At 37.1% G+C, this 27,488-nt stretch overlaps 1 protein-coding gene across 18 annotated transcripts in view; it reads left to right on the top strand.

The window, feature by feature from the left end:
- The window catches only part of ATE1 (arginyltransferase 1), an 85,692-nt gene extending 59,032 nt beyond the window's left edge, over positions 1-26,660 (top strand). For all 18 annotated transcript variants that reach the window (XM_074907885.1, XM_074907878.1, XM_074907876.1 and 15 more), the window contains 2 exons: positions 2,996-3,116; positions 23,496-26,660. In XM_074907885.1, the coding sequence (XP_074763986.1) occupies positions 2,996-3,116; positions 23,496-23,674 (300 nt within the window). In that variant the 3' untranslated portion in view covers positions 23,675-26,660. The remainder of the gene's footprint in view (positions 1-2,995; positions 3,117-23,495) is intronic.
- Positions 26,661-27,488: the final 828 nt, after the last annotated feature.

Raw genomic sequence — 27,488 nt, 5'->3', positions numbered from 1 at the left:
TAGATGATGTAATAATGTTACGAGTGAGTAATGAAGTCTGAACATTTTTCTTGAAGTACAGGTGCTTCTGTATTTGAGGCAGAATCTGGCTGAGTTCTCTGGTTCAAATTTTTTCCACAATCCAGAAATAAGGTGAGAGGGGAAAAAAACCCCATGAGGTAGATTCATAGTTGTTTATTTTCATATTGAGGTTTTAAAGAAAGTAAATTGAAAGTAAGTACTTGGGGGGGTGAGGTAGAAAAGGCAAAAGCCCTTAGAAATTATTGCATTTAATTTAACAAATTCAGTGGATTTCCTTTTTAATTCTATGAGTATAGAAACAGTGCCAGTGCTGCTCATTGAGGAACTCACCTTGGTATATCTCTGTGTTCCCACTTCCTCCGTGGAATGAGTCATGGGATGTGGGTTTAACCAGTAGTGTAAATAAAATGCCTTCATGGGAGAAATATCTTATGTCTAGTATGTCTGGGAATACTTTTAGAAAGGGAGTATATTGAAGAGCATCAATGGCTTGTTTAATTTTTACCTCTAATTACACTGTGTGTCACTAGTCATCACCTCAGCCTCACATATCTTCAGGGAAGTTTATTAACAAGATTCTAAATTTTGAGGAAGAAAACATCTAAAGGAAGTCACCTCGGAATTATTTATTTCTTTGTTCCTCTCAAGCAGTGTATTTTGATGCCCAAAATAAATACTGAATCTACAGTGATGGATTGGATAATCAATTTTTCCCATTACTGGTTTGCTCTGTTCTAAAGAGGATCTTTTTTGTTAGAACCAAACCAGGAATGCTGCAATGCAGTTAATTTTGTACATCCCATTTTATGACAGAATATGATATTACAGAAGTAATTGGGAAATTGAGAATAGGGCTGCATAGTGATGGCATTTACGTGTGGGATTCACAAATGGGATCTATTTCAAGATGTAGGGGTAGTATCTTCTAGGAAGACTTAAATGACTGAGCGATCTTTGCTTACAGCCATGACTATACCCATGCTACTAGGAAAGACTAAATTGCCAGCTTGTATTTTCTGTGCTTATTTCTGCCTTCTTGGCCAGTTGAGAAAATGTCTTTAAGTCAACACGTAATTATGTTCCTTTTTTTTAAAAAAAAAAAAAAAAACAACACAAAAAACCCCAAAAAAACAACCCGCAACTGACTGAAAAGGCATGTTTTTTTTCCCCAAGTTCTTAAATTGTTTCATCTGAAAGTGTTCTTTAAGCATTACCTTCACATACCTTTCAACTATTTCTGTTTAGATAGCGTAACATTTCAAAGTGGTTTATTTAATAATGTCATTTCTATTCTCTGGCTTTAGAGGATTTTCTAAGGCCTTGAGGTTTAAGCTTCTGCACAGAATTGGAGAAATATTGTTTTTAATTTAATATTAAAATTTATGTTTAATTAAAAAAAAACACCCAAACCACCAATGGTAGTTGCAAGTCAATCCTGAATGTTCTTCAAATGAGAAAGTAAGTGTCATACAGTCTCGTTTTGGAAAGATATATCAGGTATTTGACAAGGTTTAGCATGAAGCTTAGGGATTATTTTTTTTTCCTCGTGGACAGTTATGACTTTGTTTTTATCAGAGATAACTTTTGCATTTCTTATTCAACAATTTACCGTTGGTAGGAAATACGTAATAAAAAAAAGCTCTACTGTTAAATATTGTGAAGAGTTGAATAGTAAGAGAATAAAAAGAATTGGGAATCTCTGCAAACATTCACAAAATGGTGGTTCTGATTTCCAAAATTGAGTGTTGCTGCATAAGGATATGTCTAAAGGCAGATTAGCAGAGCTTGTGAATGTGACTTAAAAATATATTTTTATCACCAGACTGTAGTCACAGTAATTATCTGTGTCCCTTCCCAAACGTTGCTCAGCTTCATTCAAGACGACTTTGCATTGTTTCATAGTAGATGTTGGAAGAAAAATCAACTTCATAACGAGATGATCATCTTCATTACCTGTTTAAAGTAATTGCTATGAAGAGCTCTTAATTGTATCAACTGCAACGTGACTTCTTATAATGCCCAGACTTTTAACGGTTGCCTCAAGACCTGTATAATTGAGATCCTTAAACTTTTTAATTCTATTTGTTCTGTGTCTGTTTCTTAAACTGATATGTGAAATGAATTTTCAGTTTAAAAAAATCTGATATTGCTACCATATGGCTCTGAATGTTGAGAGGTTATGGATGAAATGAATAATGACCTAAAGATAGATTTTTTTTGACTTAAGTTATAGGCCAATGAATAATCTTATTTTAAATCAAATGAAGATCTGATTAGAGGAGGTTATTATTGCTGAGGTGGTGATTTTCTGTGTAGCTAAAGGGAAAATAATTATGGCTATTTAGTTTCTGGGAATGTCTGCAAAGAATATCTTCTTAATAAATCAATAAAAAAATTGTAGAATTTCACTAGTCATTACCTGTAAACTATTCCAGGATAAACTCCATGAATTAAAAAGAAAATGTGGGTATTTAAGTAGCAATGAACAAAATGCTTCATCAGTAATGCAGTAAAAATAGCATTGTGCTTACTGTTAAGCATGGGGTTTTTCTGTTAGATTTTTTTTTTTTTTTTTTTGTCTCCATTATTTGCTAGAATTACCAACACTTGAGACCAGCTGCTTTTGGAGGTGCTGAGTTTTTTAGTGTCAGCACCAGCTCAGTAGAACTCTAGAGGATAACTTAAATACAGAATTTCAGTAAGCAAAGCCAAAATTTTTCTAGTTCATCTTGGATACCGTAAGAATGTGTTATGTTAATTTTATATTCTCTTCAGGTGCCAAGGTTAAGTTTGTATTCCTGAGGTGGTGCTGAAATTACTAAAGAACTAAGCCTGTGATTTCAGTGAAGCTGTTTCTGACTCATTTGGTGTAGATTAGATTAAAATTATTCCTTGTTCATAGGAAAATCTGGAATGTTGTAGCCAGATTCTTGTGCAACTGATTTTTTTTTTTTTTTCTTTTTCCGCTTTGTAGGGTCAGTACAGGCCCTCTGACTTGTTGTGTCCAGAGACGTATGTGTGGACGCCTATTGAGCGATGTCTGCCCCTGCTTGAGCACTCAAAATACTGTCGATTCAACCAGGACATGAAAGCAGGTAAGTTTACGAGTTATGATAGGTCTATAAATTGTCTGTCTTGTTTTTATAATGTATCAGTATCGTCTGCTGCTGAAGCATTATGGAAATCTTATCTGTGAAGGATAAGAAGTATAAAATTCACAACTCCTCCAGCAGACATTAGCAAATAGAGAGTTTTATCTTTTAAAATAAAATAAGCAATACAAATTTTTAGTACCTTGTTTTACAAGCTCTATGTAAATGGAAGTTAGTACATATTGCTGCCTTTCAGATAATTATATTTGTTATTCTGTGCATGAAAAATCTGGTCAAATAATTGTTCCTCCCTTACATTTCAGTCAGATGAATGCATAAAGAAAGGACGTTAGAATCAATACAGGAAAGTGAAAGGGCTGGAGAAGCTTAAAGGCATCCAGTGCTTTTTGTGAAGAAACAAAGTGGCAGATTTAGTTTAACAATCTGTCAGTGAATTTGAAGAATACATTGAGCAGCAGAGACACCTTAAATATCTTGAATAGATGCGACATAGATGTTTATATTCTGTAAAATAGGTACTTAGCAATTTGCCAGCATAGAATGGTCAAAAATATTACCCACCAGAAGATAATACAGTAATGCTACTGTAAAACAATGCAAACAAACTGAAAAAACCCCACGTGTACTTGCTTTAGCTACTGACTCTGTGGGCTGTTCGCAGGCCCCAAGGCAGCTGTGGTAGAGAAGGCTTGGTGTGGTGCTCGGGTGGGAAGGAAAAACTGATTCACTTTTTTATTAATTGAAAATTGCTGAATATCCTCCACTGAACAACAAATGAGAAAAGTTGTCAGTGATTAAGCTCAAGAGTACATAACGCCATGGTCTGTTTTTAGCCATCAAAATGCAGATTTACCTGTCTGTGAGCACTCTTAAACAGCTGCTTCTTTCTTTTTGCTTTTCATGGCTGTAGCTTAATACAATTTTCATTCACTAGCTGGTTAACAGTTAACTGTTGGAAGGGTAAGGTGTAGATAAATGAAAGGAATTTGAAGAGAGATGACCACCTAAGCAGGATTGTGAACTGGAAAAGCTGCTTGAGTTCCTTGCTTTCCCTCATCCTGTGCATGTTACCATTTATGCTGTGACTTGGTTCCTCAACTGGAACGCTAAGGTAATAATTATAGTAACTACCATAATGAGGTTCAAATATTTCTAGACATAGGTACCTATTAGAAAGTTTTAGGAGCAGAATTACCTGAAGTGTTCTGTGCAAACAGGGAATGTTCTTTAGAGATTGTGCTGGTAGCTGTGTGATGTGGTGGGAAAGAGACTGAGGAGCATGCTTGGATGCTCTTTAAAAGACTATTTATCACCATGGGAAAAGCTCTTTTGAACGGGCAGCACATCATGTCTTTAGCAACTAAAATCATCATTAGATTGGTGAGAGGAAATTGGAAAAAATTACAAAGGTAGTAGGAAGCAGGGAAATGGTTTCGGAGGCCAGTGGTGTTCAAGGTACTCTTATTCAAAAAGAAAGGAGTGAGTGTCATTTAAGCCCAAAAATGACAACTAAACTACTGCCTTTGAAGGTGTTAACCCCATATGAGCAAAGGGGCACCATCTTCTCGATTCTGTGAAATTCCTGTGGCATACCATGCATTTGGAAACATTATCAGCACAGAATATCTCACTCCAGACACTACTGGAACTGTGACTTACGTCCTGTGGTTTAAGGAAATTAAAACATAGCTACACGTTGAAACGCACTGGACCTGCTGTGAGCTTATAGTTATTTGAGGCTTAAGTAGTTGCTAGCCCTAAGGAAGATATTTCTCAACAATAAAATCAGTTTAGTTTCCTTCTTTACTCTCTACAACAGTGAGTAATATGAGTTTCATGAAGTTACAGAGAATTTTAAAAAAGGGATTAGAAATGATCTGGTCTTTCATGCCTCTTGAATCAGCTTTCTATAACGCTGCCCATAATTATGTCAGTTAAGTAGGTCATGATTTATCAGGAGTGGCATTTCTGACGTAGAAACTGAGGGCAATAACCAGATCCAGTCAACAGCTGGGAGAAATAGTGCGACTTGCATTGCTGCCTGGGGCAATAAAGCAGTCACTGGAAATGGTCATCTTTTAATATTGTCTATAATGTCAGAAAATTTCTGAAACGTTACCTCACACTAGTTTGTTCATCATGTTTGGCAATTTTTGAACTTCTTTTCCCTTCCTTTAAAAAAAATTTTACATAATAAGTTTATCAGTTGCAGGTTGTGAAAATGCATTATAGAGCAGCAGCAACTGCTACTTCAGGAGAGGGTGCTATGTGCTCTGACCTTCCAAGTCTCTGCAGTATAAAAAGGATTTCTGAGTATTCATACACATTATATTGCAGGAGTCCTTCCTATAATTAAATTTAGTTTTTCTATTCTGGGGAAAAAAAAAAAAGAAAAAAAAGAGATGCTGACAAAGTAGCAAAATTTTTCTAAAGTATCAGAAAATAATTAATTGATATTTGCAGAGGATTTTTGCCTGGTTTGCATTATGTGGTTGTCCTCAGCATGAGCATTTTCAAATGGTTTTAAAATGTGGTGTTTTCCATCCCCTTCTCCTCTAATATTTAATACTTTTGTTAACATTTGGAGAATGAAGAAGAGAGGACAGACAAACTAAACAAAGTTCTTAACTCTTTATACCACAGAGATAAGTCTAAAGAAGTGTCTAACAGTTAATAAATTTAAAAAGCGATCACAGGAACCACAATAACTTTTTATTGTTTAGGATGGCAAATAGGGGTGGTTGAAATAGGTCCAACTCTTTACTACTTCTGGCCAGTGTAATGAGATTCAGCCTTACTTAACCTCAAAACACTGCGATCATACAGAGACAACGGTGAGGTCCTGTGCCAGCAAACGCTCAAATTTGATACTTAAATAAACTGCTGGTAGGCTCTTTATGTGCAGTTCCTAACATGTATTGAAAAACATCAGTTCAGAAGAAAAAATTGCATAGCAACAGTCAGCATTCATGGATGAAAGGTCATGTTTGTCAAGTATTCTTGCTTTTATAAATAACCAGTTTTGCCTAAATTACTCATGCCTCGGAACAGATTTTTCATTTTTGTTGCCTGTTCAATTTGAAAAATTCAGAAGACCTGGCATGATCTTATAAATGAGAGAGGTTTACTAAGATTCTGTTGTGTTTATTATTAACCTGTGACTGGTCACTTACTTTCAAGTAAATAAGCAGTTGGTGAGGTGGGGCAGTAGTGAGAGGCTTTGGATACTGATACATTCTGAAAATTGAGATAGTGCCAAACTTCATTTAACAGACCATTAGCTATGTCTGCACAAAAGACAGATGGAGTTACGGTAAAGAAAAAAAGTTAGTTAAAAGATTGCTGTCAGTGACTTTGTCAACATATCAAAACCGATGAGCAAAATTCAGTCACATGGTAGCATCTGCTGAAATATTTCTGGGCATGGATCTGTCTGTCATACTAGTTAACTTTCTCCTCTCAGAACTGGCTGTCAGGGTTTAGCTTCGTTGGTACTTTCACTAACGGCTTTGCCAATGGTACAAATGCACTATGAAGAGAATTACAAATAATTCGCTTGGTATCCTGGCAATACTTTTATCCTTCTGCTTTCCGTTTTTCTGAGACTAACCCAATGACATCTCTTTTTCTAACATCTTTTGAGATTTTCAGTTTGTTGCTCCTGAGAAAAGCCTGTGAAAAAATTTATAAAAAAATCTACTTTTGGGGATGTTAATTAAATTAGTGGGAAACTTCAGATCTTTCTTCCCGTTAGCACTGGACTGTCAACACCTTTAAGAAGCAACTTCAGCTAAGAGCAGATACAATCCTAATCTGAAGTGGTGGTCTAAAGCCTTCACAGTTTTATAGCCTCCTGACTGTGTCGAGTCATGTGGGGTGAATATTGTGCCTACCAGGGTGAACAGGGTGCTGTTACCCAAGTGAAAAAGCTGTGCTTGATCCAAATTGCTAGGCACAGCCCTCAGCAATCCCAGTGGTGGAAGCTGCTTCCCACCTTCCTGTGTCCGCTGCTTTGAGTAGCGCAGATCAAAAAGGACTTTAATGCTTTTTTTTCTTGACTGATTTGTTTGCTGAGGTTGATAAATTGGCTGAGCTAATACACATCTGTTCAGCTTCCTGTATATCTAATAATAGAGTGAAATCAAAATGGAATCGAATGGAATACATTAATTAAAATGAAAGTACTTTCTCCAGTGTTGAAAAATACACATAACAAAGGCAAACATAGACTCCTCTGTCTTGGCTTTGTGTGTTCTGTAAGACAAGACGCTCTTTGCTCCAGAGAGTATAGTCTAACACAAACCACGGTGGATGCAAAAGGATGGTATAAAGGAACAGAGGAGCACTTCTGGTTTATCTGGTCAATTATAGTAATAGATTCTAGTCTATTAATAGACTTAACGGTAAGAGATTAAAGTGACTAAACTGTATGAAGTTTTTCATAAACATCACAGTGAGGAGGGAGAGTTTTGAAGAGGGATCTAAGGAAGTACATTAGTTATCTTTTAGAGTTTATGGAAAAATCTTTTGCAGCATGAGAGGTGTAGGAGAAGTGAAGAATATGGGGAGGCACAAAGGAGTTTTCTTCAAAAACAGATAAACTGGTCTGAGATATCAGATCCCGTAGTCAGAGGTAGAACTTGCATTATTGCCTGTAGGTGCTAGGAGTGAAGATGGGGGTGAAACAGGCTGTGGAAAGCTTTGGAAGTGAGGTCGGTCTGATGTGATCAGGATGTGGGTAGCTGGTAGACACATGCATGGAAAGACAGGGAAGCAAATTTTGCAGTAGTTCACATAGGTAGAACAATGAGAAGGACTTGACAAGAACAGAAAACTTCAAATTTCAAGAAAACTTGAAATAAATAATGGTGGATTAAAACTTGAAAATCTAGATAGATAGTTCTAGTGATGAGTAAGAGAGGCTGGTTTTTAAATATACTATGTAGAAAGAAATTCGATGTGAAAACCTGAAGAGATTATGAAGCCAAAGTCATATGCCAGCAGAAATTTGCCAGTGCCTAACAATTCAGCAACCACCTTCCTCTCATTGTTCTTGATGCAGACCAGACTCTGCATCTGCCATCTCCACACAGCAATAACGACCTTGTTTCTTCCAGCAGAGGAATGGAAGTCCTTAGAAGAATTTAGGCTTTAGACTATTTCCAGATGGTCTGAGCCACGATAGGCATTGGAATCAAGAGAAAATAATTTCTCTTTTCTGTGCTTTTCAGTGATCTGCCTGCAGCCACCCAGGAACTGGTGAGGCTATGTCTACACAAAAGACAGATGTTGAAATCCAGAAGGTCTTATAAATTGCCTCATGTGCACATACAAGTCTTAACCATCTGAAAAAAACCCCCACCCTGAAACAACACTAAAATCAGTGCTTAAACTCTCCATTCCAGAATTATTAATGATTTTTTTCAATGTTTAATTCAGTGATCAGTGCCGGAGTCGTAGGACACTATACACATCTATGTAGAGGTCAGAATTTGAAGTGAGAGGTCTTACTTCAGGCTCACAAGAACAACTCTAAAAAAAACCCCCATTCAATATATTACCTTATGAACAGAGTTGATACCAGATCACTAGTTTTTGGGTTATTAAACTAAAAATTGCTTAAGATTTCCAGTCTTTTTCTGTAGCAGTCTTGTAGCTTTTATTGCAAGTTTTTACCAGATTTTTGAAACTTCTGGGAATACAAGCTGAAAAAACGTTTTTTTTTTTTCTTCAAAAATACATCTTTTTCACGTATTACAGAGTAACTCCTTTGTTGCATACAAAATGAAAATTTTCACAGCTTTGCAGCATTGTTATTTTGCTGCACATAGTAAGCTAGAGTAGTAAAAAGCAAACAACTTCCCCAGTATTTAATAACTGAATCCTCTTATTAGTGACTTGATTATGCATCTTAATGCTTCTTGCAAGAAACTGAGTGTTATTAGTTATAGTAAACTGTTGTGAGTTGACACTGGCTGAATGCTGGTTGCCCACCAAAGCCACTGTATCACTTTTCTCCTTAGTTGTAGCGGGGAGTGAAAATACAATGGAAGGCTGTGGGTCAAGATAAGGACAGGGAGATCGCTCAGCAGTTACGGTCACAGGCAGAATGGACTCGACTTGGGGAAGTTAGTTTAATTTATTACTGATCAAATCGGAGTGGGATAATGAGAAATAACACCACTTCTTAAAAATACCTTCCCCCCATCCCTCCTTCCTCCTTGGGCTCAACTTAACTCCCAATTTCTCTCCCTCCTCCCCCCCAGCAGCCCAGGGGATGGGCAATGGGGGCTGTGGTCGGTTCATCACCCGTTGTCTCTGCTGCTCCTTCCTCCTCAGGGGAGGACTCCTCACACTCCTCCCCTGCTCCAGCGTGGGGTCCCTCCCACAGGAGACAGTCCTCCATGAACATCTCCAACACGAGTCCTCCCCACGGGCTGCAGCTCTTCACAAACTGCTCCAGCGTGGGTCCCCCCCGGGGTCACCAGTCCCGCCAGCAAACCTGCCCCAGCCTGGGCTCCTCTCTCCACGGGGCCACAGGCCCTGCCAGGAGCCTGCTCCAGCGGGGGCTCCCCACGGGGTCGCAGCCTCCTTCGGGCACATCCCCCTGCTCCGGCGTGGGGTCCCCCATGGGTGCGGGTGGGTTCTGCTCCCCCGTGGGCCCCCATGGGTGCAGGGCACAGCTGCCCCACCATGGGCTGCACCACGGGCTGCCGGGAATCTCTGCTCCTCTCCCTCCTTCCTCACTGACCTGGGTGGCCGCAGAGCTGTTGCACTCACATTCTCACTCCTCGCTTCGTCTGCTGCTGTGCAGTTGTCTTTTTCCCCCTTCTTAAATACGTTATCCCAGAGGCGCGACCGCTGACGCTGATGGGCTTGGCCTTGGCCAGCGGTGGGTCCATTCTGGAGCTGGCTGGAGTTGGATTTATTGGACTTGGGGGAAGATTCTAGCAGCTTCTTACAGAAGCTGCCCCTGTAGCTCCCCACTACTAGAACTTCGCCATGCAAATGCATAAATAAAACTTAGAATTCTTATCCAGAAATCAACAGGCTTGGGCAGTTATACAAAACTTATTTATTTTAAAAATAGATTTGTGTGCGTAGTGCTTTCACTAGAAAAAGAATTTGTCACAACTATTTCATTAACCTTGATTTCTAGTGTTGTGTTTTTCATATTTAATTTTATGTACTATTTAGATACTATTCTTTGCTAATAAAAAAGGCATATTTCAAACATGTTTTACATTTATTATGTATGTGAATGCAAGTATTTTGTTGATTTTTTTTTTTTTTTTTTTTTTTCCCACCAAGTACGGAGTTTAATTTTAAGATAGATTTTTAAAAGTATAGTGTAGTAGCATGATACTGGCCTTATTCCTCCTCTCTCTTAGTGGAAAAGCCATGATCACATATTTGTATCCATAAAGTGAACTGTGGTTGCCATTGGGTCATGTCTGAGGGTTTAGATCCCTGGCAGAGTGATGTTACACGTGTAGTGTTGCATCTTTGAATCTAGTCAGATGGATTAATGCAAAAGATGGTGCACGTTAACGTAAGGGTAGTGTGAGGCAGATTAATGTTTATCAGAGTAAATGTGCTGAAGTTCTCGAGACGATGAAAATGTAGTCGCAAAAGTATGACAGATGGAAAACATTAAACAAATTGTTTAGAACTGTGCAATCATCTGATTAGGGAGAAATTGCTGGTCTGCTCTAAACAAACTGTTTATAATTTTTTTTAAAGATACAGTGTTGTGTAGTTTGGAGAGTTAGGAAAGAGTTTTAAGTAATTTTTGATGGATCATGAACTAAATTATTTGAAAGAACTCACTTTCCACTATCTTACCAAAGCTATAGGTAATTAATTTGAATTCTGTAACCCAGAAGAAGACAGACATATCAAATTCTTTCTCACAGCTCCTCTGGAAGAGACACATTTTACAAGTTTCTATCTGTTTCTGATTAAGCTTATAAACACTTAGAATCATCAGAATGCATATTTCTAAATCCAGTGTGATCCCTGAGCATACAAGATATTTAAACAAAAATAGTGCCAGTAAGGTGTAGCCAGGCAAATTTTTCCCTCGTTCTTTAGTATATTTAGATTAAATTGAAATGATTGGTGTGGGATTTTACCCTCATGATGCAAAAATATGCTCAAATATTCCATTGCTTCTGTAATAAAAATTTAATGTTTCTAACTTAATTTGTGGGTCCTAAACAACTGACACTGTGTAAATTGTCTGCGGGCTGGAAATTACACTGAACCATCAGCTCTGCAGTGGAGTTTCCCAAAACAATTAATTGCAAAGACAGAAAGGTCTTTGAAATACGATTTGAAGTACGGTCATAATATGAACTCCATTTTGCATTGTTAATAGCGAATCTCAAACTTTGCTAAATATTTATGATTTTAAAGTCTGAATATATTGATATTCTAAATATATCTGCTTCTGACATATGTGTAGCAGAGTAAACTAATGCCCCTCAACACGCACCATCATCTGACTTAGTGTAGTTCATGTAACATTTGGCTTGGACTGCAAAATTCCCCAAAATATGTTTTAATCCAAAATGACTTATCATAGAGATTGTGAAATGAATAGATGTATTTTGAAATGACATAATTTTTTGAGACCCTTAACTTGAAAAATAAAGATGTCCTGGTGTACTTCTTGCATTGAAGAGATAAATCTTAGGTGGTTCTGTGCTCAAGATACTCCTTCACCATTTGAATGTTGTGACATATGATTCTCTAGCAGAATAATTCTGGGGTTTTTTTTGTGACTGGACCAGAAGTGAACTCATTAGTTGCTGAAGATTCAGGGGAATGTGGGCAAGGGCCAAGACTGCCAAATCTTGGAGGAATTATTTTCCATACGCAAAAGGTGTTAGAAACACAAGAACAGAAATTAAAAATTAAATAATGTGGGATAAGTAAGAGAGATCATGCAGATTTATTTCATGCCGAGCATAACGAGCATATGGGATTAGTTTCAAAATGTGATAAAAGTTAAAAGCTGTAATTGGGTGCAGATACAGAGCAGCTGTGGAAGCAACACCACAGGCATGTGCCGAGTCCCAGCGCAGCCACACTCTACCAGTCACCACAGCAAACTTTTTTTCAGGGTCAGACCTTTTGTAACAATCCTTGGTGCCTCAGAACATGTTTACTCTCTGCTCTGGTGACATCATCCCAACTTTTCACATGGAATATAATTTGATTCCATGTTTTAATTAATTTAGCCAGTAAATTGATTGCGGTAATCTGATTTATTTAGCTGATAAGCTACTGCCAATTGCTTCAGTTTTCCTATTTCATGGAAACGATTGCATTTGTACTTCTCAGCTTGACTCTTGTATTTGGTTTTTTTCCTCCTTCTCATATATCAGTCTTAATGAGGACTTTGCTTTTTTTTTCTAAGATCATCTTAATGCTTCCTGCCATTTTCACTTCTGTACAGTTCAAATATTGGAATAAATGGTATTTAGCTCTTTTATTCTGTCAGATTTTTTTCCTGTTTCCATCCCATTTTTTGGAGCTGTGACTCTGTAAAGCATAACCCTGTAACTTTTGTCTTTCATACTATGTTTTATTCCATTGGTTTTACTGCCATTGTAAGCTTGGGGCTCAGTACGGCGTTTTGCTGTCGGCTTGAAGTGTCATTAAAAAAGTCCCTGGAAGTCTGGTTGAAAGTGGAACTGTCTCCTGGGAAGACTTCTTGGGAAAGTCTGAAGTCCTTGTTAGTACCCCCTTGCTATCAGCTGGCTTGGGGTCAGTCCCATGGGAAGACTTGGCTTCAGAAAAAGAAACAAGACTGCCAACATTTTTAATTCTTGCATAAATGTGATGGAAATAAGTATATGGAAATATACTTATGAAATAGAATTTTTTAAAATCCAGAATTGCTAAAATTCCCTTTGTTTTAATTAATATGTCTATCTCAGCCACAATTTTTTTTTTTTTTAATTCTCTGGAAGCAAGGTTATAATCCAGAGGGTGACAATGGCCTATTAAAGTTACAAAGTGTGTTGTCTCTTAATTTGTTTGTGCAATGCAAAATGATTCTAAAATATACAAAATGAGGCAATAACAGTATTCCTTTATGGTTAGCCCTTGTAAAATTAATTTGACATGAAAAGTGAAGTCAGAAACACTTTTCCATGTCATAAACGTCAGCTTTGCAATCAGTGGAAGTTGCAGAAATTCAGATACTGGGCAGGACAGTTGTGCTTTGCTCTCAAACAGACATGAAGGTCAGTACGTCATCGTAGGCACTGTTTGTGCTACAAAACTTTTGGCTCATTAGTGTCACTTTGTAGTTGGAAAATGACAGATTTTAGTGGAGCTGAGTATTTGGCTTCTTGGGTAAATCTTACTGACTTACAAGATATTTTAGCTACCAGCTGAAACGAAAATGCAGTTTATATAGTGTTTCTGTTTTTTTCTTAGGCAAAATATGTTCAGGAAACAGGTGAAATAAGCTGTTCTGTTTGAGATGGCCGTGTAGGTACTAGTGTTAAGGTTCTGCTAGAGTTAGTAATGAGGTAAGCATTCTGTGTTTAAGAAAAATATTTATTCATGTTTTTCATGAGAAATGAATGAAATATTTAATTCAGCCCTAATAGGAAGTGTTTGTGTGGCAGTTGCTTTCCATCCCTCATCTTTTCTATTTCAGATGCATCTCTAATTTAGTATTCCTAACCTTTAATTCACATATTTAATGGCATGTTTAATGTGTCTCTCCCAACAGTAACTGAGTCACTTTTGATGATATTCTTGAGATGACAGGTACCTTGCTAAACTCTCTGGAAAGATACATGTGGAGTTTTAATTCCATGTTAGCAAGGGAATTAAAGAGTTGCTTTCACGTGCTGTTTTTCCAAGTGCTTATTGGATTTTGACCATGACTTTCCCTTCCGTCTCTAAAACGAGCAGCTCAAAATACTGAACTGTATTGGTATGAATAACTCGGATACTTTGAGGAATGGAAAAACTCAGCTAACAAAGGTTCTGAGAAGCACAGGGGGGATGGATCTGGTGCAGGATAAAGCTTGCTCAGGCTCGTCGGTGCTGACCCAGATTAAATAAACCTTCCCAGAACCCAGCATGATCAGAATCAGGCATTAGAAACACCTGCAGAGCCCAGCAAAAATGAGTTGGGGCAGGAATGAGCTTGTAAAACTTTGACCTAGTTAGTTTGGATCTGCAAAACTACCTTGTGCAGGCTGCTGATTGCCGGGGCACTGCGGTTGCAGAACCTGGCTTAGGGAGATGGTGTGCAGGGCCATGCACAGAACTGGTGTCTCACTGTGCTCGTGCATTTAAAACTGAGCTGTGCCTGCTGTGCTTCTGGTCCTTGTATGCATGGTGTGTTTAAACTGAAGGCATAACTGAAAGTTGACTAGATGACCAAAAAGGGTATTTAAAACAAACAAACAAAAAAACAACAGGAAAGCCTCATGGATATGCAGTTAATGTTCCTCATGGGCAGTTCACTTTCTCATTTGTTGTATCTGAAGTCATCAAGGATAGCGTCCGAGATACAACTTGAAAATAATTGACTAGTGCATTTTGTCTTCTGAAAGAGCATCTAAAAGTGAAATAGTTATCTCTGTCAACTTGCTATCTACTAGGTTATACTGCCTTTGTTTTTCTGTTTTGTTTTGTTTTGTTTTGTTTTTGTTTTTTTGTATTAATGTCTTTAATTTGCAGGCACTAGATACTGTTTTCAGCTAGGAAGTTGTTCAGTCTCATTTAAGTTAACATTTTCCCAGGTACTATTAGAGGTTTTTTTATATAGTGCATCCCTGAAAAGGAAGTCCTCGGAGAAATATCACTATCATTTAAATCTAGCCCTTTAGTATCCATTTCTTAGTCACCATACTTCAGGATAATAAACAGAGGTAGGTTAGAATAATTGTATTATATGAGAGCTCCTCATAAATAAAACGGGATTTTTATACCTACTGTTTTATGTGCATCTCTTTCAAATGTCTCCAAACCAGTGGGCCATACTTGGATTTTAGTGATAGGCAATGCAGTCAAAGGTTTGTATTTGCAGGTAAGCCCGAAGCCTTTGCAGGTTGCTGTGAATTACAGCTGAAAACGAGAACTGCCATGAATCGCTGTATTCACAGGAAATGTTTTCCATTGGCCCCTACTCATGTTTACTACTAGAATAATAAGAGTCAAAACACAATGAGTTATTGTTTCCGTGTGGCACGGCAGGGTTAGCGGATTTTTGAATGCGTTTTGTCAAGTGATTAGTCTGTGCTTGCTTCTCAAGATTGAATTGCAAATCATAAACCAGTTGTATGATTTCAGGCACAAAGCCCAAAAATTTTGTTCGGAAGATCTCTAGGATTTACCCTTGTTGTAACTTCCTGTCTTTACCCATTTTAAGGTTCCCTATAAGTTATACTTTTAAAACTGTAATTCTTCTGTCTGCCCGTTTTAAGGATCGTTGATAATATTTTGACAAAGTGCGGTTTTTTCCCCTTAGGAACGTTCTCTTTTTGAACAGTGATTTCGAAAGTTCCTATTTATTTCTTATTGGAGTAACTGCAGAGAGTTACTGTGCTTCCTTTGTGACTTCTGCTTTCTGGCTTTAATCGAGAATTATTTTATTTGCATTTTTTTATTGTTGTTTGTGCTTCATTTTAACGGTACTCTTACGTTGGTTCGAGTTTTTATACCCCAAGACATAATGGTCTTTCATATTTCCTAATGTATGAATCTAGTATGAATGAAGGAATATGAGGAAAAAATGCATTTCAACTCACTGTTTTATATAAATATTACTACTAACAGGTGTTGCTTATCATGTCGCTCTCTATTGTCTATTTTGGTTTTGAGGATGACTTCCAGTGCTTTGCTGATGAATGCAAAGAAATAATGCTTTAAATTGAGTAAGAAACTAGCTTCAATTCAAAGGTCAGATGCATTAGACTGCTGACTGAGGTGGAAACATTTTCTATTTCCAGTAATTAATATCTCCAATATTTCAGTTATAAAATTTGCAAAGTTAATCTGTTTCTTGCATTTAAAGTTTCTTTGTTTTAAAATCATTGATCATTAACTGTGACAAGGTCGTGTAAACCAGATGTAGCTTTTCTTTAAAAAAAATTTGATGAGGCTGTAGTATTTCTCAAATAAATTAACACTGCTGTGGTGTAACCAGCAAGGGATGGGTGCTTCTTTTATCATTTTAACACCTAGTTTGGAAGGTCAGGTATGATGAAACTTTAAAGCTCCTTGTAAATTGAATTTTAAACCTGTTGTTTTTCTTTGATTTGGAAAATGTGGACACTGTGCTCATCTTTAAAAATGAGGTAAGTTGTAACTGCTTCAAAATTGAAAATTAAAAACCAAGAATGACTTTAAAAAAACCCAAAACCCAAGCATCCCCTTTGGGCTGTCGGTTTGAAAATACAGCAGTTGTCAAGTGCTAATCTCCCTGCATTTTTTTTTTTTTCTTCTGTGGATTTAATGCTTAGAGGTAAAAATAGTTTTTCTGAGATTCCATTTCTAAGCAAAATGAAATCTTATTTATAATGTTAGTTATGTGGGAGTTTCCTTCAAGGATTACTTTAAAAGTGAATCGCAAGTTTCACTTAATGGCACAGTTTTAAATATTTTAAATTTTGAAATAGGACTGGTTCTTTGCCTGTTTCCATTCTTTCTTCCACTGTTTCATCCTACTATGGAGAAAATAAAATCCAGTTTCTCTGTGTAGCATGGATGCAGAAGCACGCAGTGAAGATGACCAAATACTTTCTTTGTTCCAGGGGGTTTAAGCAGCATTTAAGGAAACTGAAACTTAGGATCAGAAACAGCGTCATTTCTGAGTTTAGCAAGGAGTGCAACATTTCTTTTTTGCATTAGAAATACCAGACCTCAGTAAGGCGTCTTAGTAATTCTGAATCCATTCTGTACAGAAAACGTAAGAAATATTTTCCTGTGACTAATGTTGGGTGTTTTTAAAAGAAATTGGCAGTTGTCCTTTTTCCTATTTAAAAAATAAGCAAGTCAATAAATTTGTCACTTATTTTTAATTTTTTCTTCACTTACTTCCCTGTAAATGGGAAAATGTACTTTAACAAGAAACTAGCTTGCTTGCATCTCTCGGTTATACCCCTGATAAATTAAAAACTGGCTTGTGAGGAGTATATTAAAGGGGATGAGGGAGGAGGTTACCATTGACTCGACACCCATCACGCACGGCTCTGAAGAGCAGTACAGAGCACTGCCGCTGCAGGCTGTCTTTCCAAATCAGTATTGATCAAAACCAGCTTGACCCAAATCAGCCACCACAAAAAAGCTGGCTTAGTAATAGTTTGCTACAAAAACCTTTGAACCATCACACTTTTTTCAACGTGGTGTTGGCTCCAAGCCTGTGTAGAGTTGCAGCAGGCTGTTGCAGAGCTCGCTCACCGCTCTCTGAGTCTCAAGTTGTCGGGCTTTGCACGTGCTTACCCGGCTTTTTGACCAGATGTAGCTGTTTTTCACTTCAGCTTATATTAAGTAATAATAATAATAAAGGTTAATGTAGTTGGAGAATAAAAATATTTGGATATCGGCTTCCCAAAATAATTTTATAAAAATGCTAATCGATTCCTACGCTGTAAGAAAAAAACATCACAACACAGAACTTTGAATTTCTGTGTGAAAGCACACTGATGCCCTTTTGCTGTGAATAAAAATGGTAAAATAATTCCTCCTTATTTTACGTTGGTATTTCAGCAGGAATGCATATCAGCATTTGAAAATCACATTTTGGTTTCGGGAGGGAGCTTGCAGTTTCGGGGGAAAGTTGGTTTGGGTTGGGCAAAGAAAAATAAAACCTGGATTGTACAGGAGTATGTCAGACTTCCTGCTCTTCACATTCCTCCTAGTCCCTTGAGTATCAAAGCATTTCTGGGGCCAACTGCTGGATGAGGCTGACTTTGAAGACCACTGCTGTTACTTTTAGCTTAATACTCAGTGTCGCTCATCAACGTTGCCCGTGTTTTTGATGAAGGTGAATGTGTGTACCTGGGTGAAGAAATCAAACCAATATCTGCCTGGCATCTGCCAAGACAAACCCATTGCGTAGAGGGTCTTTAGGTCACTTTTAGTTTTTTCTTTGTATTTTACCAGTACGTAGCATTGTATCTTCTATGCTTTGTTTTTTTTCAGAAAATAAATCCTCCAGGTATTAATTGTATTTAATAGAGATATGGGGGTGGGAACAAAGAATTTTAACACCTCTTTGCAATCTTTGCAATATTTTTATGGGATCGTAGTGGCAAGGTTGAATTATATACAAAATCTCTTCTATATTCAAATTTCAGTAGATGAATGCTATGCAAATAATTTGGTGTTTTAGAAGTACAGGGGAGAAGAGAACGAAGGGACAGTTAATTTACTCAACAGGAATTCAGCTGTATTTTTAGCTTTGAGACTTAGAGGATGATATTTATGTATAGACAGACAGTTGGCATACACAATTGCTCAGTTTCCTAAAATGACACAAACTTTCAATCTACAGAATTGATTTTTCTGAAGTTTATTTTTTCTATGTATCTACCATCCAAACTACTTGATAGATGTAACTGAATTAAGGGACAAAACCTTGTATGTTTTGTATGCCAAGTGACAGTGCCTTTTCTGTAGACAACAATTAATTAACAGTTCCATGATAATCTTCACAAAGGCAAAGTCCCAGGAATCCAAATGAACATTAGCAGTACTATACTTCCTTCTAGTGCTATTGCTTATTTATAATGCCTTGTTAATAAAACTACTTCCACCAAATCCAGTAATTTCAAGTGGTAAAGATGGAGTGTTTCCAGAGGTGTCAGGAGAGAATGCACAGAAATAGATAAATTATAAAAAACTGTATTAAAAAAAAAAAACAAAAAAAAAACAAAAAAACCCGTTCCAAGACCCAGTGATATTTGCTTAGATGAACAAAATTGGACTTGGAGGAGGATGGTTTCTACAGTATTCTTAAGAAACTTAGCATGTGTGAAGCCATGGTGTACAAGCTCTTATCTTAGTCATTGAGGGCTGGACTGGGGTGATGGCTAAAGAAGTAAGCCTTAGAAAATTAACAGACTATAAATTATAACTTGATGAGGCATCCAATAATTATGCACTTGCAAAAGAAATTTTGTCTTCCAACAATTCAAATGTTTTAGCTTTTTGAGGGTTTTATAAATTAATGTGCCAAATACTTGTGAGGCAGTGCAGAGGTTAGTGGGAGACTCAGGAGGTATAAAATGAGAAAGTGTGAAGAGGGAAAAAACCAAGCTTTTTCCAGCTTTTTAATGGTAACAATACTGCATTCGGTAATTACAGTAATGATTAAAGTTACCCTAACATATTGTTCCCACTATCTGATCAGTGTGAGTCTTTCTAGAAATGCAAGTCACTAACTGAAATTTCTTTAATAAAGCATAGAAACAGTACTTATTGATAGAGATGTTTTTCTTATTCTCAACAATTAATTTTATTTAATACAGCGTATGATCTCATTTTGAATTGGGATTGCTCCTATATCCCAGCATCAGTCACACAGAGAAGGCCTGTTAGAATTCATTGGTATTTTCTTAAATATAAACCAGATTTTATCATGTGCCATTCAGCAGTGCCACTCAGCAGGAGCAGATATTTAATTTTTCTTTTGGGGAGGGTAATTTATTTTTTAAACAATGCTGGAGCCCAGTCTGCTTTTATCTTCAATTAAATTATCTTAAATCTATTCTGCTTAGGTTTAAATTGTGAATAAAGGGAGTACGTTCCTGAATTCATGTGGTGTTGCCTCCAGAGCAGGAGCAATTGAAAGGTGGCTGAATTTTAACTTACAGATTTGTTATTATGGTTACACAAGTTCCTATTCACCTTGTCTAAAAGCTTAACTATGTACCTTAGATTATTTTACTGATACTTAACATTTCAGTAAAAAGTTTCTTTTTCAGATGGAGTTTAAATAATATATATTTAAGTACTTTTACAGAAGGTTATTTTTATCATTAAAGTTTCTATTTTGAGGGAGTCAATGGAAAAATGTTCACTAAAACAGGTAATCTTTGTAGACATTTGGACTATTATTGTTCTGCCTTTCAAACCTTATTTGAAGAATCTGGAATCAACTTTAATGTCTAGAACAAATGTAAATACAGTCAATCAAATGTAAGTATGTAAGACCAAACATATCTGGCTTTAAACTTTTCCTGATGATAAACTCGTTACCAAGTCTTTATATGTATAGTTTACTGTCAGTGTTAAGCTTAAAACATGTCTGAAGTATTCATATTACAGTGGTTTTTTTCCAAGATATTGGTATTTTCTCAATTGCTTTGGGAGAGCCTTCTCCTGCCTGAGGGTTGTGTTATAAACCTGCGCCACAAACCTGTCCAAGAAAGGGCTGATCTACAGCATGGTTTGGCAAGCCTTACTTCTCCCCAGAAAATGCTTGGCTGCAGTGCTTAACAAATTTGCTAGAATGCTGGGTCATAATAAGTTTCATATGGCTGTAGAGCAAGAGCTAGCGTGGGCTTGATTGCGAGGAGGATAATGCACTGACTGCGCTTGATGTAATAAGTAAAAGTAGAATAAGGATATAAATGCTGAGCAACAAGAACTGGGTTCAGCTGAGCCAGTAAGGCTGTAGGGAAACTGAAGGTACGGTAGCTTTAGTTACTGTAAGAAATTGAATCTGGGGCCAGGAACACTACAGTCCAAAAGATGAACTCATCCAGAGTATCAGGCTTCAGTATTATTTGAAAGCAAAGAGTATCAAACAGTGAGTAGTGAGCAGCTTTGAAAGTGCTTTTGGCATGAGACTATGAAGGCTAGGCTTGGCGTAAATCCATTTCAAGACACAAACTTACAGTCAGCCTAGAGGTGCAGTAAATATAAACTTTCCAATTTAAGAACTTAAAATAACTTTACACTTGTGTCACCCCCAGACGCCAAACTTGCAAATTTTTCCTTGGTGAACTTTCAGAAAGGAGGAGGATGTAATAGAATAGGCAGTAGGGCTGGTAGTAAAAACAACCTATTGGGATATCAGGAAGGTGTTGGCCACACATCAAAAACCCAATGGATTTCAAAGAGGGAGAGAAAGCCATAAAGTGTTTTTGACTTGGTGTTTATCTAAAGCAATTGCCAACAATAATTAGTGGAGAATGCAATGTTAGCAAGTACTATTCAGATTTTCTTCCTTCAAACCACGTTTTCCTAGTTAAGTCTTAAGAAATAGGTTGTGCTTTCATGTTAGGAATCAAAACACAGATAAAAGTAATGAAGTCACTCTAAATTTTTTAAAGTGGGCTTCGTTAAGTTTCACATACTAAATTCAGGCCATCAGCAGAAAAATGTTTATGAACCATTTTTGTGGATGGATAGGGGCAAGTTCTTAAGAATGTCTTGCAAAGAACTTCATAGAATCACAGAACGGTTTGGGTTGGAAGGGACTTTAAAGACCATCCAGTCCCAGCCCCCTGCCATGGGCAGGGCCACCTTCCACTAGCCCAGGTTGCCCAAAGCCTCGTCCAACCTGGCCTTGAACCCTTCCAGGGAGGGGAGTGTTCATGACCTCTACAAAAGACAAACTTTATTAAAGCACAAAGAGGGACTGAAAGGGAGTATTGAGCCTTTTCATAGTAAGGGCTACATTTAAATAGAGATTTGTCTTATAAATCTCTTCAGATTCTTCCAAACAAGTTGTTCAGCTTACCCGTGGCACGTTTAGTGAGCAGATATGTGGAAAAAAAAAAAAAAAGTAAGGCAGGACTTGGTGACCATTTTGCTTCCCAGAGCTGATGTCATATCCTCTGCACTTTGGATCTACTGCCATTTGTGAAACTTGTTGAGAAAGTTCTACCTCTGTTTATTCTCTTAAAAATAAAACCTATTTTTGAGTTATCTGGTTTTCCCCAGCAGTTGGTTTGATTTTGAGTCAACCGACGTTCAGCAAAAGGCGTCATTGTGGGTGTTGTAAGCAGGGAACGGCGTAGAGTGGATACCATCCAGATCCTGTTCAGTGAGCCTTAAATGTTCTAACCTAAGTGAAGCAAGTACCTAAACATATAAAATATTTTAATTCGGGGCAGATTGATGCAGTACTTAAAGCTAAGCAATTATACTTACCTGTGCTGTCTCTTCAGTCAGAATAATGTCCTGATGCTGAAAAAAGATTGTCTTTACATAGTTGATGTCCCCAATTGTTGATGCTCTAGTAAGCATCTCTTCTCTGTTACTATTTGAATTTACATGGTTCTGTTCTCAAACTCGTAGTTCAGATTCTGTGTTTAAGTTGACTCTTGCATTGGGGCTTTTAAAAACTGAAGTTCAGAAAAGTCCAAGATGTCTTTTACCAGTATTTTGTAATAATTTTATTAATTTATCCTGCAATGGCCTCAAGTGTGTGGCATGTTCTCTGACATTCTTTGAAGAGTTTTCTAGCACTGTAGAGCCAATTTTTCTGGCACGCAGCAGCTATATAACATTATTATACAGCAGTAGTAGCATCAACTGGATTCATAAAAACAAGGAAGTTTTAACTTGTTCAACGATGCTCTTATGTGTATGATTCTGGTTAAATTAAGTCACAAGGGGTCTGTAGATGAGGTTAATAAGATTCAACTATGGTGTGTGTATCTTTGAAAGCCTGAGGAATTAGGTCGTGCCCACCCAGCTAGTGCTTGCACTGCTAACCCTGCTGGTCTGCAGAGCTCGGGGATCAGACTTGAAGGAAGGGCATGTGTTTGATGTCATTCTAGTGGAGAGTGAGGACTAAAAGATGGGAGCTGGAGGGCCAGGGAGTTTCACCTGGGAAGGCAGTTTATTGCCTGATGCTTACCTAAGGCAAACAGTATAGAGGCTTCTTGCTGGTTTTAATACGCTTTTCCCAGCTGGGGAAGGGGGAGTGCTCTGTGCTGGTGGATTTTGCGAGCACTGTAGTAATTAAGTGCAGTATGGCAATAACAGCAAGTCTCCTCTGGTCGGTTGTGTTTGAAAGTATTTCCCAGATAGTTTCACTTCTGGCAGTGGGCTCCAGCGAGCATTAAATGAATGCGAGCTAGAGGTATTTTCAGAAATGCTATATATCACCATCAGAAATGTGTGCTGCATGGTTTATTTTTTTCACACACCACATATACAGTTAATTTGCAAGATAGGTTTTGTTTTCAACCATGATTCAAGAAGACTGCTCTGTAAATCAGCTCTGCTTTCATCTGCTCTTCATCTGCAGATTAGTTTTATTACTTTATACAGTTTTCATTATGCATATTGAAGTTAGTTGCATAAATTAAGATCACGTGGACAGTATAGATAACCATTTTTTGTGTTTTCTGACTCTCTTTGCAGTTGATGAAGGTCGTATTAAGGACCTGGGCAGAGTGAGAGTACTTCACAAGAGAACCATCATGCCTTACAGTGTGTATAAGAAAGGAAGGAAGGGGCCAAGCGACGAAGCCAGCGTTCAGCAATATGCAAGTTTGGTTGGACAGACCTGTTCAGAAAGAATGTTGCTATTTAGAAGTTGAAAAATCATTAAATGGCATTTTGATGGCGCTACATTTTATTGCACTGCCACTGGATGATATGTACTATAGTTTTGTGTTGGTATGCCTACTCAACTAGCAGTATGAAATACAGGTATATATCTAGGCTTGTGTGAATACATGGTACTGTGTTTAAAGGTCAACTCCAATAAAACTTACAATACAGCAAGGCTTTAGCAATATAAGTTTAGAAAAACATGCTTGCAATATATTTTAATTAAGTAGTTCTAGCTTTTCTATGCATTTTGAATAATTCTGAGTATCTAAGCAAAATGAGAAACAGGTGTCTTTCTTGTACAGACAAAGGTCGACTAAATCTAGATTAACAATAATTAAATTACAAATGTTTTCAAATAGCACCTTGATTATCTGTTGTTAAAAATTGCCGTGAAATTTATGCTTGCATTTGTATGCTCCAAAACTCTTGCAAGAGAATTGTAAACTTGCTGTTATTTTCTAATGTGAAGTCTGGTGTGGTTTTAATTTTATTTCAGTAGTATATTTAAAAATAAGAAGTTGTTATTTTCGCTGCACATTCTTCATTTGTTGAAAGCAGTAGGTTAGTGTCAGGTCCTAGTGAATGTAGGAGTTCATAGTAGATTCTCAGTGGCAGGGGATGCAGTGCTTTGGAAAACTTTCCTCTTTGGAGATGAAACAGAATAGTTGCACTATAAATATACCAAAGATATGCAGCCAAGCGGCACAGTGGGTTTTTGGTATAAGCCTTATCCTTTGCCTAAAAAGAGTGGATATTTTAATGCATATCACTAATGTGAAATAGAGCTTGGAAGGTTTATCCTATAGCTCTTCAGTGCACATTTCACAACTATACTAAAAAAAGACATGAGGTACCACTGCTGGGTTCCGTTGCAGTTTTTTTCTGCAGAATTTTATGGGGAGACTTCAGTATCATATTCCTGCACTTTTACAGACTGTTTTGTTTATGGTGCAGCAGCTCACAGGTTAACATCTTTAATAACATTTTACTAAATAATTCTGTTGGAAACAAGAAAGTTGTGATGCTTTATGAAAGCACTTTATTATCTGATATATGAGCGTTGTCAGTAGTAGTCTGTGTCCCCGTCAAGTCGTACAAGTTATAGGAAATTTGGGAAATAACATGGTTGTATAATTCAGTAATGTATTACAAAATCCTAACATTACCAATGCGTTCGTGTTTCTTATCTTCTTGGATAACAGGAGCTCGTATTTGCCTTGAATCAACTTGAAGTTTCCTGTTAAACTTTGAAGAAAGATTTTTGTTCAAGAATATCTGTCTAGGTGAGGTGTTTTTCCCCAGAAAGGAACCAAATTCAGTTTTACCCTCTGAGAGGTGCATCTCCTACCGTTCATGGGCTTGGTTTAATTTTAAATGGCCAGTCTTATTAATGACTGATTTTTATGTGGAAGAGACATGAGAATTTTGGGATTCAAGCGCATTGCAGATTTCACTTTTTTTTCCTATCTGTTTGATCATTGTAATATTATTGATATAGAGTACATCTTCAACAGTAATTTTTAAAAATAATTTTATGTTTTATTAATTGGGATGTATTGTATTTATCTGCTCCCAATCTGCAATAAAATAGATTATTTCTGTTAGCATTATATCTAGTATGTATTTATCTGTTGCCCGGTACCAAGAAGTTTCTGTATACTATACAATCTATTTTGTCCATGTCTTATCTAAGGCTATTGCCACAGGAGAACCACTAAATGCTCCTTATGAACATTATTATCAACAGTTCCTTTCTGTGGAGAAAATACTCTCACCGGTCAGTGAAATGTCAAATAGCATAACATTTTCTGCCTGCACAATATGTTGAAAATCAGCAATGCCCATACGGCTTAAAACCAAAATAAATGAGAAAACCTTTTTATATGATATAAAATCAGTTTGTGGACACAGAGGAATTCCAGCATGACTTGCAAAATCTTAAAGATTATCAAAACCACTTAATGATGGCCTCGCAGTGCTCCTGGAGAAGTTAGTTTCTGTTAAATTGCAAGAGAGCAGACTTACTGTCACCACTGAGATTTCTTAAAGAGCTCCATCTTCTTGTGCCCACTATTTGTTACTGATTTGCCTTCTAGATATGTATTAGACTTTTATCTGATGCTCTGTTTCTCATGGGGAGCTTTTAAGGACTGCAGTTAAGGAAAAGTGAGATAAGTATAAAATTGAAAATAGAGTACAGCTTGATGTTGTGGTTAGTGTGACCACTAAAAGTCAATGACCATTTCCTGTGAATTCTGAAATGGTGCTTTCACCTTCTGACCTCCACTAGAACTGCAGCACCACGGCATGCTGGGCTTCTGACTCTTACTGAACTCAAATATATATATATACACACATATATATATATATATATATATATATTTATCTTAAAAAAAGACGACATTGAGATTAACTCAGAAATTGAGTTCATCTGATGTAGTATGCTGAGATCTGACTCGCTTCTCTAGTGCTATTTAGAGGAAATTGTGCAGTATTTTTCAGGACTGATACCTCTATCCCTGGTTTAAAAGTGGAATAGAGTCTGAGGATGAAGTTCTGTAAATTTTGCCATTGACTTCAGTGGAGGTGAAAATTCACCACTACTACAATTTTATTTAATGAGATGTTGTAATGGAGAATTGTTGAATTTCAGGAGACATGATTTAGTACAAACTATTTTATAAGAATTTTTTTAGTGTAGTTTGTGAGACTTAATCCCTAAAGCAAGGTTGCCTTGTTCTATCATCTGTTGATAAATGAGTGTAAAATGGTGGTAAGAAAATGCAGAGCTGTAACCAATGCTAAAAAATACCATTCTTTGTTTTAATTGGAAATAAATGGGGAGCTTACTCATTTCCAGCATCAACACATTTCAGTAAATGCAAAAAACCACACATGTTGAGTTTGTAATTGCTTTTCAGCAGGCCTGTTTGACTTGTAAGTATAGAAAATAAAGTTATTTCTAGTCTCCGTGAATTATTATAGGTAATAGCTCCAATTGTGACTTCTATATTACTTCGTAGGAAATAATTTTCTTGGAGGTTGACTAAGTAAGTGTCCAGTGAACAGCAAAATCAGGGCAGTCAAAGAGTAGCAGTGATTAGAATGGATACCTATCAGTTCAAAATACATGACCATATTTTAGAAATAAATTTCAGTTCTGGTTAGACTGATTAATGAAGAGTTTATGCTTTGAAACAGAATTTATAATTCTCTTGTGAATGGGATGGAAAGGAATGACCGGAACAGGACGAACGAACAGAATGGAACAGAACGACCAGAACAGAACAGAATCGGACGAACAGAACAGAATAGAATGACCAGAACAGAATAGAATGGGACAAAGTAGTACAAATAGAATAGAAGGGAAGAGGCTTTTCACAAATGGAGACTAGATAGGACTGGCTATTTATTTTAGTTAGGCTATACCATTTCTAGTTGGTTGAAAAAAACCCTTTCTCTGAAGTAAGCAGCCAAACAAGCAACGCAGAAGCCATAATTATGTGCACAAATATAACCAAGCCCTGATTTGATTTCCTGCTGAATGAAGCAGAATTCCAGCTAATTCTGGATTCCTGAATGAGACTTTTGTTGAAGCCCGGTGCCACCGTGGCTTGAAATGTTGGTGTGTCAAGGTGATCCGGTGCACAAGGCACATCAAAACTTCTGGGAGTGTTTATTTTTTCTGTTTCATTGCTCCTTTGGAGTCTACATCCATTGCTCTTCTGGAAGTGCTGTTAATATCTTTGCCAGGTGATCATTCTGAAGCTACCAGCCTGATCAGACATCTATTTATGA

This window comes from Athene noctua, chromosome 5 (genome assembly GCF_965140245.1).
Source record: "Athene noctua chromosome 5, bAthNoc1.hap1.1, whole genome shotgun sequence".
NCBI lineage: Eukaryota > Metazoa > Chordata > Aves > Strigiformes > Strigidae > Athene > Athene noctua.
Note: the sequence above shows the minus strand (reverse complement) of the source record. Positions and strands in the feature narration are given on the sequence as shown.